Source organism: Dermacentor variabilis, chromosome 6 (assembly GCF_050947875.1).
Source record: "Dermacentor variabilis isolate Ectoservices chromosome 6, ASM5094787v1, whole genome shotgun sequence".
NCBI classification, from domain to species: Eukaryota; Metazoa; Arthropoda; class Arachnida; order Ixodida; family Ixodidae; genus Dermacentor; species Dermacentor variabilis.
Genome location: NC_134573.1, coordinates 142994751 through 143010864, shown reverse-complemented (window position 1 = coordinate 143010864; position 16114 = coordinate 142994751). Strand labels below are relative to the sequence as shown.

The 16114-nt window shown below is 47.4% G+C and overlaps 1 protein-coding gene across 1 annotated transcript in view; it reads left to right on the top strand.

The window, feature by feature from the left end:
* The window catches only part of LOC142585378 (calcium-activated chloride channel regulator 2-like), a 551695-nt gene that overhangs the window by 471197 nt on the left and 64384 nt on the right, over positions 1-16114 (top strand). The window contains exon 7 of the mRNA XM_075696100.1: positions 15312-15450. Within this exon, the coding sequence (XP_075552215.1) occupies positions 15312-15450 (139 nt within the window). The remainder of the gene's footprint in view (positions 1-15311; positions 15451-16114) is intronic.

Sequence of the window (16114 nt, the reverse complement as noted above, 5' to 3'; positions counted from 1 at the left end):
TCGTTGGGCGAATAAATTATCTCGTCATTTCCCTTACTTTCTTTCCTTCTTTCTTCCTTTCTTCCTTTCTTTCTCCCTGATTGTCGTTCTTTTGTTCAGAGGCCGCATGCGGGCCGGCGGCCAAATTTCACCACTCGGCCCCGCCGCGAGGAATTCGTAACGGTCGCGGTTCAAATCGAGAAGCGATTGCTGGCGCCCCGCGATAGCTATATGGTATATACGCCACAAAACCTGAAAAAGACGACGTATGCATCTGACTCGATTCGAGCCGTTTATCTCCTCATCGGTCGCTTTGCGAGGTGAGTGCTGTCGTAATCTCGGGGATGACATATTGCTCGAACCCGGCGTGGAAGATTGAGAAGAAACAGCATTCCCCTACATTTGTCGGCAAGGCAAATCGATGCCCCTATGCAGGCCGTTGTGAAACAATACCTTGAGGCGAAGCAATATTTCTCCTGCTCTGAGTCATTCTTAAACACTGAAATATATATTTTTTAGTCGTTACAAGTTACGAGCTTAAGATGAGCACAAACATAGCGCTTGATTTTTTTATTTTTATTGTTATTATTATTTATTTATTTTTATTTATTTATTTATTTTTTTGCCTAAAGCGAAGGTCCGTACCGTTTAAGCCCTGCAAAAACGATGTGCGCAAGTCTCAGAGCGCCCTCAATAATTCACTATAATACTTTTTTTCTACGAACCAATGTCTATATCTCGGAAGGTGGATGCGTTGTGACGTCATTATAAATTGGCACTGTCTGTTCCTAAGATTGCTGCGGCGTGGTTGCGGCTACTACATACAACAAGGACAGCAAATTAAAAGAAGAGAAGCATTGAAAAAGAAAACGCGCGCAGAATTCTTGTTTCGTGATTTATGAGCAACGTTACCGTACGTAACGTTATTGCTATACGTGAGAACATCAGTAAATATATGTCTATGCGTTGTGGACGTCGTGATGACGTCTATGACGCCAGCACTTCTAGACCAACTTTATATCACCAAATTTAAACCCGTTTCGCAAACCTCTTACTCTCTTCGGTGTCGGTCGTCATTTCACGTGCAATACGTTCGAGGCTGCGTTTTGGCAGTCTTCTCAAATATGTATCGGCACTTGAGGCTTCGAAGCTTTGCGTTGCTCTTAGCAACATTTCTTTAATTTCTATCTGAATGCACGTTGTTCGTAACGAAATTTTCATAGTTTAAACACGCGCAACTAACCATCCACAAGTTTCAAACCTCTGTGAGAGAGTGAATGCTTGAGCGTGTTCGTACACGCGATCATGGCGGCACGACGTTTATTCAGGTTACGGCAACCGCTTCCGGCGTCTGCGGTACGCAAAACCATAGTCTTCGAGACTGGCGTTTGTTGACTCCGAGATCGTTGTCGTTTGCGGCCGAGATTGAAGACCGTGCACCATTGCATCGCTTAGTGGGATAGCGCGAAACACACAGACACAGAGAGCGCTGTGGTGTCCAGCTGCATCTCTGTGTCTCTATCATTCATTTGCGTTAATTCTACGCTAGTGGGTCGATTCAGATGTCGACCTGACCCAACCCGACCCGACGGCGTTTGCATTCGTCTCGCCAAGTGGGTTGAGCGTGCCAACGCACTCCTTGCACGCGGGTCGACGAAATTCGACTCGACGCTCGCTCAGCCCGACCCGCTAGCGTTTACACGAACGCGGAGTCGAGCTGTCTCCGGCCTGACAGGTCGACTCGACCCCACGTTGTGGGATTCGTGTAAGCGGATAGTTCATACATCTGTTTAGAGTGAGCTGCATATAGCCGGGGTCAAAACGCACAGCTGCTTCGAGCAAGGGATTTCTGCTTTGTGTTTTCAGTGGTAACGCACGTGAAATAGTTGTGGTAACCAACTCTCCGACCCCCTAAAACTGGTAGAGAAAGAGCTGCCAAACCTTGAACATACTAGTTTGGATTGTTTAAGTTAGCTCCCGTCTCCGCTTTCTTTGTAAGCGCGCTGTTTCTGCTGTGGCTGCTGAAGACCGGTTTCCGAAAGTGCAGTTGATTCCCGACGTTTACCACGAGCAAAGTTTCTGTAAACACGAAGCGAATTCGAATCTGAAAAAAAAAAAAAAGAATAGGAGGAAAGGCGTTTGCGTAGACACAGAAAGCGCGGTAGACGCAAGACGAGCAAAAGCATACCTCGATGCCGAATTGCCAGACGCTGTTTGTTCCCAGGGCGAAATAGAGTTGTTCAAGAAAGGCGTAGAGCGCTTCCCATAGTAGGGAAAGCAAATGTTTAAAGAAAAACGAAGAGAAAGAAACAGACAGCCGGGACGCGCGAGCGGAGATGGTACACCTTTCGGGCGAAATGTAATCGTTCAAAAGGGCGCGCACAGAATCGGGCACAAGCGACGTTTGAAGACCGCGTCACCGTCGTGTCCAAGAGGTGCCTGCCAACTCTCCTTTCTTTGCTATCATTTTTCTTCGCCGCCCTCCCCCCCCCCCCTCCTTTAATTCTGTGCCTCTTCTTTCGTGGCAACCGCTGTTTGCTCTCGGGAATCGAATACAGAAGTGAGGAGGGAGAGAGGCCGAGGGGCGAGGGGGGTGGACATTTCCCTTGCGAACCGGGTGTACCGAGCAAGGATGGCCACCGCCTCTGAAAGGACTGCGTTGTTCCTTACGGTTTGCTTGCACGTATATAGGTGTTAAAATAACTCCTGGAGCGGCAGTGCTCGTTGCTGCATATGCATCCTGACAACGTAAGGAGTCTTGGCAAGACCGTTCGCGGACGTAACTTCTTGTTTTATTAGTAAAGCCTGAGCGAACACTTCGTTAATGACATTGTGAAACATGTTAACGGCGCTAAAGAAGACTAGACACAAAACTCCTCTGCCAGTCCTGTTCACTTTGCGTTTTGTGACTCGTCTTTCTTAGCGCTGTTAACACGTTTCCCAATTCCCTTTTCTATATTCCTTGCACACTCTAGTAGTTTCCGTTCACTTTGGGCTCAAGTAGAGATTAGCCACTTTTAGCGTCTCGTGAACATACTATGTTATGTCCCTTCTTTCTTGCCGCCGTTAACATGTTTCTGAATGCTTGTCCCATATTTAGATCAATACTCGAGAGTCCTTGAAAACTTTTTTTGTGTACGTTCACTCTGGGCTCAAGTAGAGATTTGAAGGCTTTGGGGTTCTGGGAGGTGCACTTTGCTTTTCGTGTCTCGTATTTTTTTTTACGCTGTTAATATGTTTTTGATCGCCTAACCCACGTTTCATTCAGTTTTTGAGTGCTCGTAAACGTTGATGGCCTGCGTAAACTCTGGCCTGTCGAAGATATTAGAGAGTTTCAGCGCACCGCTAAAGCCACACGATTACCGATACCGCGCCAGCCTCCTGCAAGCATCGCACGTGCGCGCACACCGCGCCAGGCATACGCACAGCACGATTTGGCTATAGCACGTGCATGGCTCGCAGGTGGTCAAAGCGGCAACAGTAATGGTCGACTGATAGGAATATGCTAATACTCTCTGCTCCCAATTTTCTCGGTTTTTCTTTAAATGTACCCCCGCACACAACACACACCCACGCCTAAGCAGAGTGAACTAACTTTATGGACAAGTACCACAACCCACGAAAACGGAAGCAAATGGTGACCCAGCAATTACACCCGCCGTGGGAGTGGTTGCAGTGCACCCTTTGTTCTTAGCGTCTGTATACTCGTATACGACGCTTGGATGGTCATGCTAAGCCGGTGTCTCTCCACTATCAAGGCGTCATCTCCACTCCACAAGCTTTCCTCTGAGCTCCTCGTCCATAGTTTACTTCTTTCACCTTGTATTCCTCTCCCGTTTTCATTTATTTCTCGTCTCCTTGCTTTACCGTTCTCCAAAAAAGGGAAGTGCCGTGTAGCAAGGCACGCGCTAAGGGGGTGCAATCGATGCCGTCGCTGTCCCCTGGAGGGCGTTTCGAGGGCCACGAGCTCTACCGGCAGTAAAAGAGGAACCAGAGCCGGTACTACCTCGACGTTACTCGTCCGCTCGCTCCTCTTATATACCGCCCCTTTCCTGTCTACGCCTTTCGTTTTCTCCTCCTCTTTCCTTTAACTCTGAGGGACTTCGGATGGGCGCAGGGACAGAAGGGGTGAGAGCAGCGGTCCAACAATGATGCGACGCCCCACGGATGTCTGGACAAAGTGCCACGTTTTCTTTCTTTCTTTCTTTCTTTCTTTCTTTCTTTCTATCTATCTATCTATCTATCTATCTATCTATCTATCTATCTATCTATCTATCTATCTATCTATCTATCTATCTATCTATCTATCTTTCTTTTGATCTCTCTCTCTTTCTCTCTAACCTACACCCCCTCCCCCCTTTGCAGTGCGGTTGAGGTGCCCTCAACTGAGAGACAGTTACTGCGCCGCACTTTACCCCAATTTTTCCTCCCCAACTAGAACCTCTCTCTCTAACCTACCTACCTAACTACTTTGCGGTTTAGGCGTAGATGCATGTTGCCAGACTATAATTATCTCGAAAACGCGTTTGTATACACTGTTCGTCGCGCGGTGCTCGACAACAAATCTAACAAAGGTCGCGTTTGAACATGCACATGGAACGGCCGTGGTGGTGGCTTTGTTCGCGGGAGTAGTGCTGAAAACACTCGTAGGGCTTGTTTTTATGTGAGCATGGTTGAGCGAACGAGCGTGCGTGCATGCGTGCGTGCGCGCGTGCGCGCGTGCGCTAATCGCACACGTTGTACGGAGGTTATGACAGGTGGCACAGCTAGCGTGGCAAACCGAACACGACGGTGCGAATTCACAACGCAAAGCGTTCGTCCGCCACGAAGCGTCATCCGCGCTCGTTTTCGAGTGCCAAAGCACCGACCGAAGCAGTCGCTTGAACTTCAGTGACATATTACCTTGAAATATATATATACACACACTTACGTCACGGCGATATATCAAGAGGTACGAGGTGACGAGGCTTAAACACTGTATTGTCATTTTGTGTGCGGCTATCATCAGGCGATTCGTGCAGCGCACGTTACGTATTTTCACTTATATTTTTTGGTTAAACCGAAGGACAGCATCATGCCGTGAGTCATGACAAACGGCGTCCAATTCAGAAGTTTCTGCTCAGCCCGCTTCACGAAATCCAAAAAGCGTTCGTGTTGTTTTGCTTTCGGAAGCGACACACGCGTCCTTTCCACAAGTTGTCTATGCAGTTTCCGCGGGCGATTGAATGCGTTCTGTCCAGGTCGTTCGATGTTGGTGGCGCCAAAAAGCACCCATCGCGTCGCATTTCACGGGCGACTGAATCGGCGAAAAAAAAAAAAAAAAGGCCGCTCGGACGCCGTTCACGAGGGCGACAGTTTTAAAAAGTTTGCCGTTGTGACGGCGCTCTCGAGAACCGCCCGTGACTTTTAGTGTAGCGCAGGCTCGCGATGGAGGTTTTGCCGCGCGGCATCTTCCAGAGACAAATCGCTTGTCCACGAGAAGACACGTGAGCGAAGCGGTTTGTTGCGGACTAAAGTAGACGTATTTTATGACGAACCACGCGGAGCGTTTTCCGTATTATTTTTTTTCTTCGCTCAAGGACATCTGCGCGGAACCTTTTTGGCCTTGGGTGTACGCCTCCACCACTTTTCCAGCCGTACTTACTCGTGACCATTGAAGCACGACTTAGAAAGGCGACCTTTGGGGAACTTTCGCCCACTCAGGTCTGAATGCGTGGCTGCAGGAAATACATTGTTTACATAAAACTTGACCTAAATGTGTTTAGGACGGTCAGTCAAGTCAAGACAAAGAAGGAAGGAAGGAAGGTCAGTCATCCGCAGTAAGTCTTTCGGTCGGTTTTTATGGCGTAAGGAGGCAGACGTAACTGTACGGAGCGATCACGCTGAGATATACAATAAATTGCAGCATGAAATTTCAAAGGTTGAAAAGATACGTGTTCCACCATTCTCCAAGTACACTCCGAAATGTTCAAGGCTAGCTGTTCATCCTCATGCTCAGAAAGCAACGGGGCCAGAGGCGTGACATCCGATGCAACATATTGTATTCGTGGCATACTTTCAGATTTATTTATTAATTTATTTATGTGAACACACTCAGTGCCCAAAAGGCATTATGGAGGGGATGGGCAAATTGTGCTCATACATTTGTAATGACGGAAACAACAACATTGCTATATATGAAATAAAATATAAAACAAATAATTACCCGAGTAGGTTATTCTAATAGAGGTCAATAACAGAGGCCTTCAATGAGAATACCGTAGGCAACATTGTTGTAGATGCATAGCATGAAAAGTAATTAACAAATAGCAGCCCAGGTTATCCTAAGAAGTGCTCAACGACGGCGGCCTTCAATGACTGCGCATATTCAATGCTGGCAATAAATAGCACTGGGAAGGTATTCCCATTCTGAACTAGTCTTCGGTATGTATTAATGCTGAAACAGGTTAGTCTGGTAAAATAGGAATGTCGACTTTGTACTGGTGAACAGTGCGGGATGACGAATACGATCGCTGTAGATACGCTTACAGCCGATTAAAATCAACCACGCTGTCTTTTAGATAAGCATAATATCCAATGTGTGTACCAATCCAACAACAGTGCTCAGAATCTCTTCGGAATCAGAGCAATCTCCGCAAAATTGTATCCATTAGATGTTTGAAAAGCACGAGGTGGGCGAAAACACGGTGGGCGCGAAAATGGTGTTTCCTGTGCTTCGCAGTAGCACGAGCAAAGCACGCCGCAGAAGAAAAAAAAAAGGAAGAACACAAAACCGTGTGCTTCCTTTGCCGCACCAGAAAAGAAAGACAAACGAGGAACAGTGAAGCTTGCGAGACCCAGTTCATCAGAGCCGCCGCTTCCGCACCATCGGGACCTGATTGGCTGCATGAATAATTAATAGCGCCGTTAGCCGCTTCCTCTTTTCTTCTTCCTCTCGTACAAGAAACGTTCTGTCGTCGTCCACCCCCCTCGCTCTCTGCTCAGAGTCAGCGCCATCGCTCCTTGCCCTTACACTTTCCTTCGTGTTTTCTTATCTCTTCTTTCCTTTCTTGCTTACTATTTATTCTCCTGGCCGTCCTTCGCTCAGAACAAGCTCGCGTGCCTTGTTCGGTGCGCGAACGTCCCCCCCCAGAAAAGGGTCCGCCGTGATATTTACTTACCTGGCGCAGCATCTTTCTCCCGAACCCTTTCTCGACCCTTGGTCGTCGCAGCCACCTTCGCACTGAGCTTTCTCCCTACGGTAGCTTTCGACCGGAGTTAGCCGAATCATTCTCCCATCTGTCTATCGCTCTCCCCCACCTCGCTCACTCCCGATCGCTCTCTCTCTCTCTCTTCTGGCACATCCTGCCAGTGTCTGACTGTCTGGCCGTGTAATTGGTGCTGAATCGCGCCCGCCGGCATCCCGCCTGCCCCCCCCCCCTCCCCCCCACCTTCCTCGCTACGCGTCCTCCGGCTAGCCAGATGATAAATGCTCCCTACGGAAGAATCTGTCTTGTTCCTCCACCCATCTCTTCCGCGCTTTCTTCCTCCCTTCTTCCTTGCGAACCATCTACACTCTCTCCCCTACCCTCCCTCCCCTCTTCTTCTTCCTCAAAGCATTGCTCCTTTCTCGCGGGTCCTTCGGTGGCGTGCTTCTCTTCGGTTTTTCCGGCCACGTGTGTACTTTGAACTCGACTTTCCATTTACTCTAGTTTATCTCTCCTTTTCTTCTTCTTCTACTTCTACTTCCTTTCAAACAGACACGTGCTTTCTTGTCACGTGAGCTTTCGGAGCTTTCTCCCTGTTCTTCTTTATTGGGAAGCGTTATAAACTGCTTCGTTCCAACCTTTCTTCATCTGTTAGACACCGCTCTCTCTTCTCTCTCTCTCTCTCTCTCTCTCTCTCTCTCTTTAGAGAACGATCCCCGTTGACCTTTTCCTAATGTTCGTCTGTTGCCAGTCGTGCCTTCCTCGCTCTTTCCATACGAGGTGACTTGAGCACGAAACCTAGGTTGACTCTCTCTCTCACTCTCTCACTAAAATCACAGACAAAGCGAGATTTCCATTTTTAAAGCGTACGCTGTATGTTTAATCGCGCGATTGCAACTGAACGCTTCAGTTGGTAGGCAGCGCTTCGTGTGCGCGCGCGTGCGTATAGCTTTGCGTGTGTCAACTTTATGTCCAGTGATGGGCACGAACTCGGTTTTACTTCACGGCGCGGTTCGAAGAGCCGTTCGAAATAAAAAAAAAACACATTCATTCATTCGATGAGTTTAACCAACTCGCTGTTAGCGTAACCCAGGCGTAGCAAATGCCGGCAGCAACACTGCGAGAATAATACTGTCCGCGTTGCGAACGAGATCACGACGAGCACGACTAGCGCCTAAGGTCGGTTTCGCGGTGAAACTCGTAGACATTTGTTAGGCATCGGTTTGTTTACCGGGCTTAACTTTACAATACTTACACCATACTCCGGCTGACTAATTCCGTGCAGTGCATGGAAGGCTGGGGCTAGTGCTAACCAATCGCACGGTGTTTATCGTCAGGAAAAAAAAAAAACCTGTAATATTCAGGAGATTCGTCAGTTCTTCTCTTCTTTTTTTGAAAATTTAGGAGGAAAACTTCAAATTTTCGCGCCTGCAGCTGCTTTAAATTAGAAAAAAAAATTGTGCTTATAAAGTGGTTGTGGCGAAGCTTAAGTGGTATGACAGAAGATGTTTGAAGTTTTCACCTGAAAAGCTACGGCAATCTACGAATAATGGTGTCTACATCGCTGGTTTTGTGTCTGCGAGCCCGGTCAGGTGGTCGGAATTCAATTCCATCTTTCGCCGCACTGCATGGTGCTGGCGAGATAAGTTTATCTCACCACGCATACAAGTTCTCCCATCCCTAAAGCAAGTAGCGCTCAGCACGTTTCTCGAATCGATTTCTGCTTCCTTATACAAAACTCTTGGTTATTCTCATTTGATAGCCGCAATTTTTGTTTGCAGTGCGTGACCTCGTTGAAAATGCCTTGTTGTGTGGCGAGTTTCTATGCCAGTTCCCGCGTTTCGCCGAAAGCATATCTGAGGAAAAAAGCGAACGAAAATTCCGCTGACTTTATATTTTTTTCTTCCACCGTCAGTTTATCTTGGTTGCATTGTTTACCTCATCTATGCATGGACTTCCGGGAGGCGCCTGCTAATCGCGTTGTTCCACCTTCCTCCGCCCCTGCGGCATGAGTAACTTGCACTGTGACCTCACGTAGAAAAAGGGGCACTCCCGAGAATGCGTGTAAACAGTCTCGGCGTTTGTGAGTCGCCGCTTTAGTGTTTACCATCCTGCCATGAACGCCGCCATACGCAACCTGCTCAGTCGACTAGAACCCTTTTTTTTTCGGCGTATGGTATTCGCATACACCACTCGGCGGTCACCGCATTTTTCATGCAAAATAATGCGCCATATCGGGTCCCAACTTTCGAACTCTACTATTAGCTTGTTCATTCTGCAAGGAATATCGGATTAGGCAGGAGCATCAAACGCAGAAGCGCGATTCAACGTGTTGCTCTTTTTTGTTGTTGTTGTTTTTGTTTTCATGTTGCTTTGAGCACGCACACTGGGAACATGCTCACTCTCTCTCGTCCTCGCTCTGTTGTACTTAGACTTAAGGAATATGAGTTAGGCTGTCTACTCGGCAAACATCAACCCAACATCTCGCAAAGCCAATTCGACGTAAAATAATTTAGCATGGAGGGACTCACCGGCAACGTCAGCGCCACGGACGTGCGGGGAAATTTATTCACTGTTTACAGAAACCTGACGGCTTTGTGACGTCCTCGAACAGGGCTTTCACAGTTTGAGGGCTTGAATGACGCTCTTTCGACCGGCTTCCGACAGGTTGGGTGCTTTAGAATTTTATTATGCGCATAGAGGCAGAGTTTGTTTATTTAAATGTCACTCCTCTTACATACGTTCATTCCGCTCACTCCTTTCGCTCATATTCTTTCGCAATGGAACTGCGTTGACTCTTCCTATTAGAACTAAGCAGTAACACTTTTTTATCCGTGACTCTGAGACAAAGCCGGCAATATCTAGTTAAGAGACAAAGCCGGCAATATCGTTACTAATATGGATGAGATAGTTCAAGTGGCTGAGGAGTTCTATAGAGATTTATACAGTACCAGTGGCACCCACGACGATAGTGGAAGAGAGAATGGCCTAGAGGAATTCGAAATCCCACAGGTAACGCCAGAAGAAGTAAAGAAAGCCTTAGGAACTATGCAAAGGGGGAAGGCAGCTGGGGAGGATCAGGTAACAGCAGATTTGTTGAAGGATGGTGGTCAGATTGTTCTAGAGAAACTGGCCACCCTGTATACGCAATGCCTCATAACCTCGAACGTACCGGAATCTTGGAAGAACGCTAACATAATCCTAATCCATAAGAAAGGGGACGCCAAAGACTTGAAAAATTATAGACCGATCAGCTTACTGTCCATTGCCTACAAAGTATTTACTAAAGTAATCGCAAATAGAATCAGGAACACCTTAGACTTCTATCAACCAAAGGACCAGGCAGGATTCCGTAAAGGCTACTCAACAATAGACCATATTCACACCGTCAATCAACTGATAAAGAAATGTGCAGAATATAACCAACCCTTATATATAGCTTTCATTGATTACGAGAAAGCGTTTGATTCAGTCGAAACCTCAGCAGTCATGGAGGCATTACGGAATCAGGGTGTAGATGAGCCATATTTAAAAATACTGGAAGATATCTATAGCGGCTCCACAGCCACCGTAGTCCTCCACAAAGAAAGCAACAAAATCCCTATAAAGAAAGGCGTCAGACAGGGAGATACCATATCTCCAATGCTATTCACAGCATGTTTGCAGGAGGTATTCAGAGGCCTGGAGTGAGAAGAATTGGGGGTAAAAGTTGATGGAGAATACCTTAGCAACTTGCGATTCGCTGAAGATATTGCCTTGCTTAGTAACTCAGGAGACCAATTGCAATGCATGCTCACTGACCTGGAGAGGCAAAGCAGAAGGGTGGGTCTGAAAATTAATCTGCACAAAACTAAAGTGTTGTTTAACAGTCTCGGAGGAGAACAACAGTTTACGATAGGTAGCGAAGCACTGGAAGTGGTAAGGGAATACATCTACTTAGGGCAGGTAGTGACCACGGATCCGGATCATGAGACTGAAATAACCAGAAGAATAAGAATGGGCTGGGGTGCGTTTGGCAGGCATTCTCAAATCATGAACAGCAGGTTGCCACTATCCCTCAAAAGGAAAGTGTATAACAGCTGTGTGTTACCAGTACTCACATATGGGGCAGAAACCTGGAGGCTTACGAAAAGGGTTCTGCTGAAATTGAGGACGACGCAACGAGCTATGGAAAGAAGAATGATGGGTGTAACGTTAAGGGATAAAAAAAGAGCAGATTGGGTGAGGCAACAAACGCGGGTAAACGACATCTTAGTTGAAATCAAGAAAAAGAAATGGGCATGGGCAGGACATGTAATGAGGAGGGAAGATAACCGATGGTCATTAAGGGTTACGGACTGGATTCCAAGGGAAGGGAAGCGTAGCAGGGGGCGGCAGAAAGTTAGGTGGGCGGATGAAATTAAGACGTTTGCAGGGACAACATGGCCACAATTAGTAAATGACCGGGGTAGTTGGTGAAGTATGGGAGAGGCCTTTGCCCTGCAGTGGGCGTAACTAGGCTGATAATGATGATGATGATGATCCGTGACTATAAGCTGTGCTACATTTCTGGCAACATTGTAGTAAGGGAGACGGAGGCAAAGTAAAGGCTGCGAAGGTCATCTGGTCGGAGGTCAGTTCACGGTACTTACATTCGAAGAAAGGAGGATGAGTGGGTCAACAGACGCAGCTGATCACAGATGAGGAGGAGAAATAGGTGACGTGCAAACCAGCACACAACACTCGAAAATTCGTCATCTAGTCACGGAGTGAGAGAGGGAGAGAAAGAGAATAAGCACGGAACCACCTCCTGTACGGTCTACCACCAGCCTAATCCTCCAGTCGAAACCACAGGGCCCTCCCGGCCGGGCTGCTCTGATGCAGCTAGGACGAGCCTCTACCTTTCTCCCTCCTACCCTCTCTCTCCTTAATGAAGCTCGATACCACTCCAGGGTCCAATAAAAAAAAAAGGCAGCAGGAAGTCGGTCACAAGCTGTCAGGTAGCTCGGCTGCACTTGACGAACAACGGCATCATTCAAGCATGAAGCTTTGTTTTTTTATTTTTGACACGGAAGATAAACAGTGTCACAGAACGGTGATTCTGTTATATACCAAGCGCCCCAGTCTGTGGCGCCGTTTCTAATCACCCGCGAGAAGTACTAGCGGAGGTTTATCTTCGAAGCGATGGCCCTTCACGACTGGACTTTTTTTTTTTTTCGTTACGGCAAGCACAATATCGCTACCGAACAACCAAACCGTGTTCATTTTTCACTCGAACGGTGACACGAACGCTCCGAGCAAAGCGGAATCGCAGGCTCGATAGCTGCTACACTCTTAATCGCGTATGCATACGCGCTTCGTTGACAAACACGATTATTATGCGTTTCTCCCCGTATTATACGTTCCCCCGGCTATCCACACAGCCAGAACACCGGAGTACAATGGGGGCTTCTCTTGCTTCTCCCCATCTCCGGTTTCTCATTTGCATACAGGGTCCCGCGATCTCTCGTGCACGTCGGAGGAACGCTTCGCGCCAAAAGTCCTCTGAGGAGCCATCGTCCGCGAGGGGCCGAGCACAAAGCATCAGAATCGCCACCCTGTATTACACCCTCCCCCTCCCCCCCCCCGGACGCCTAATTTCCCGTTTCGTGCCCCCTATAGTGTCGGCGCCTTGTCTGCGAAATTTCTCCCGGCCGTTGTAGATGTATGCGCGGATGAAAAGCCGTAGGCTATAATGGCGGCCGGTCGTCTTCGCCTCTTGAATTACGCGCTCGTGAACAAAACATTAGCCTCGCATTGAATCAAGACTCGTCGCTTATCTTTTTTCTTCGTGCCTCCCGATTTATCCCCGAGCCGATTTCTCTATTCTTGTTTTCGTAGCAGCTCCCGTGATTTCTCCGTTCTTTTGTTATCTCTGCCTGCATTATACGCGAGAGCTTCTCTTCTGGAAGCGGATGGGTCTGGCCATTGTGTACTGCATTCGGGACGATTCTTTGTTTTCTTTCTTTCTTTTTTTTTTCTTCAAAGCGACGCATCATTTCGCGTTCGTGTGTCTCCTTTGAATCATATGCTCTTCTCCCGTGAATTTGCTTGTTCCTTTAATTGCCTCTGCGAGGACGGACACCGACGAGAACCGTGCTTCCGTCCTTTGGCATTTCGCGGTCCGCTGTGTTGTGAATCACGAGATGTTCCTGAAACGCGAGTAGGGGGCCCCTTTGAAGTCGACAAACGGCGAGATAAGCTTCCGCACAAACTTTCATCCTGCGAGCCGGAGAGTAAATTAATTTGAGTCGATATCTTTAGAAACGTGCATTGCGCGCAGTTGAACGTGGGTGATTGGTGTTGGGGCGCACCGTAATGCTAGTTGTTGACATGACGATGGGGATTATCGCTCTCGCATGACTTACTTGCTCGTGCCGAAGAATACACGAATACAACGAAACGGCAGGGTTACGGTGGCGTGAAGTTTCTGAAAAAAAAAAGAAAATCTTTATGGCGGCCGCAGCTTTTCCACACTCCGTTTCGATGTAATCTGGTAAAAGGCGCGTTGTCGGGGAGCAACTTGCGAGAGGAATCACAGAGAACACGGACGAAAGTGGGTTATTGCAATATTCGACCGATTTGTGTGTGGCTTCACAAATCACTGCAACCCTCGAAAGCGATATCGATAACACACTTGTTAGTCACGCCTGAGCTCGCGCGGTACTAGAGTGTTTTAGCAGAACGTTTTTGACGGTCCGCTCCACTCTCGCGTACCCGCTCACAGTTAGCGGAGCGGCGGACGAAGAATCAGTTTTAGCGGAGCGCCCGGCTGCGTCCGAAAGGCATGTGCTCGCCTGAAACGCCACCTTGCCGCAGAAGGTAAAGCCGCTATGAACATAATACTCAAGTTGTAAGGATTGCCGCAATAAAATAATATATTTGGAATTACTCAAATGTCTGAAGGCATTTCACGCAATACATTGCATTTTCATTTCTTATATATATATATATATATATATATATATATATATACGCGCTCGCCGCACTCCGCTGAGAAAGCTTTCTAGCGGAGAGGGGGCTCCCGTCCGCTCGCCCGCTCACGGCTGAACGGGTCGCGCATGCGCACTTGCGCTTCCGCTAGCCCGCTGAGCGGAGCGGACCGTCAAAAACGTTCTGCTAAAACAGCCTGCTGTCTTTTTGTGCCATCAGTATAAATTCTCGGTATGTCCTTTATATAGTCTGCGAACTGCCCTTAGCCATGTGCGCAAAAGCATAATTAAACAGTATCGAAATGTTGGCATCGATATACCTGCATGTTAGCTGGTGTGAGAGTTGATAAGTAGTAGTGTGCTGCTAGGGTATTTTCACTTTCACCGCTCTCCTGCCACACGCTCCGTTTCTCGCGTGCTATCCTGCTATTGAAACGCTAGTCCTCTGTAGTTAGTTAGTTAGTTAGTTAGTTAGTTAGTTAGTTAGTTAGTTAGTTAGTTAGTTAGTTAGTTAGTTAGTTAGTTAGTTAGTTAGTTAGTTAGTTAGTTAGTTAGTTAGTTAGTTAGTTAGTTAGTTAGTTAGTTAGTTAGTTAGTTAGTTAGTTAGTTAGTTAGTTAGTTAGTTAGTTAGTTAGTTAGTTAGTTAGTGTTCAAGTTTGCCGTTGTCTTGGAATCATTCTTGGTCACTCACGCGTTATAGAAATCTACGGATACACTACAAGATATTGCCTATCAGAATTATTTCTAAAAGCTAGCCTTTTTTTTTGTGCTTTTTAGTGTAGTTGAAGAAGTTGGTGCCTTTATTGGCGCCGGTTACCCCTCTGTACAGGGCAAGCAAAACTAAAAGCACAAAAAGCACTCAACGGCGCCGGAGACCAGTCAGATATCAGGAACGAATGCAAATTTCCTCGCACGGGAAGGCACAGGAAAGCTTCTCCTCACAAAGACCATTGCTGCAAAAAAGCCAGCTTTCCGGGCGCTGCGGCGACTCGGCGGCTATGCCGTTCTCCTTGTTTCGTGAGGCCACGTGTTTGCGAAGCTCACAGTCCAACGAACAAAGCTGTGCCAACGCTGCGGCTATCGTTTGGGGCATTTGTCATAATGTTCAAAAGGTAGCGCATGAACTCGCGCAGGCACCTAAGGTGCCATTTCTGATCTCGCGCTGACTCGAGGTTTGCTTTTCGTGCGTGCGCAGGACGACGTCGGGCCAGAGCTGCGTTCCACGCGTGGACCCCCTGACCGGACGGCCCAGGGAGGACGACTGCCACGCTCTGCCCAATCGGACCCAGGAGAACGTCTTCTCCTCCATCATGGCGCTGCAGTCTTTGCCAAACGTGAGGAAGCGTCTCCTTATCTGACGCGCTGTGTTTCTCTGTAAAGAGAAATTCATTCATTCATTCATTCATTTGACAATTCGCTAACGTCTTGATTGATTGATTGATTGATTGATTGATTGATTGATTGATTGATTGATTGATTGATTGATTGATTGATTGATTGATTGATTGATTGATTGATTGATTGATTGATTGATTGAAGAGAACGGGACGAGCGCTGTACTATACGTTGACAGTACAGCACCTATATATGTACTGATTAAATCAACAGAGAGAGAGAGAGCAAATGATAAAGGAAAGATAGGGAGGTTAACCAGGACTGAGCCCGGTTGGCTACCCTACACTGGGGAAAGGGAAAAGGGGACGGAAAGATTAAAAGGAGAAAAAAAAGTCTACTGGTTATATCGTTCGGTCACTCAGTCCAGATCACAGACGCTGATTCAATCCAGTAGCCTTCAAATATCGCAGCAGAGCTTTTGTGGCCTTTTGTAGCTGCGATATGCGAGGCCATGGTCCCAAGATCTTCTTCAAGGTGAACGGTGTGAGTGGCTAAAGATTCTATTAGCCTCCTTTGACCGATGAACATGTTCTTTTATGTTTTCAATAAGCACGGACTTTCAGAGACACGTTCACACATGTTATCGTTCCATGTGCAGTCGCG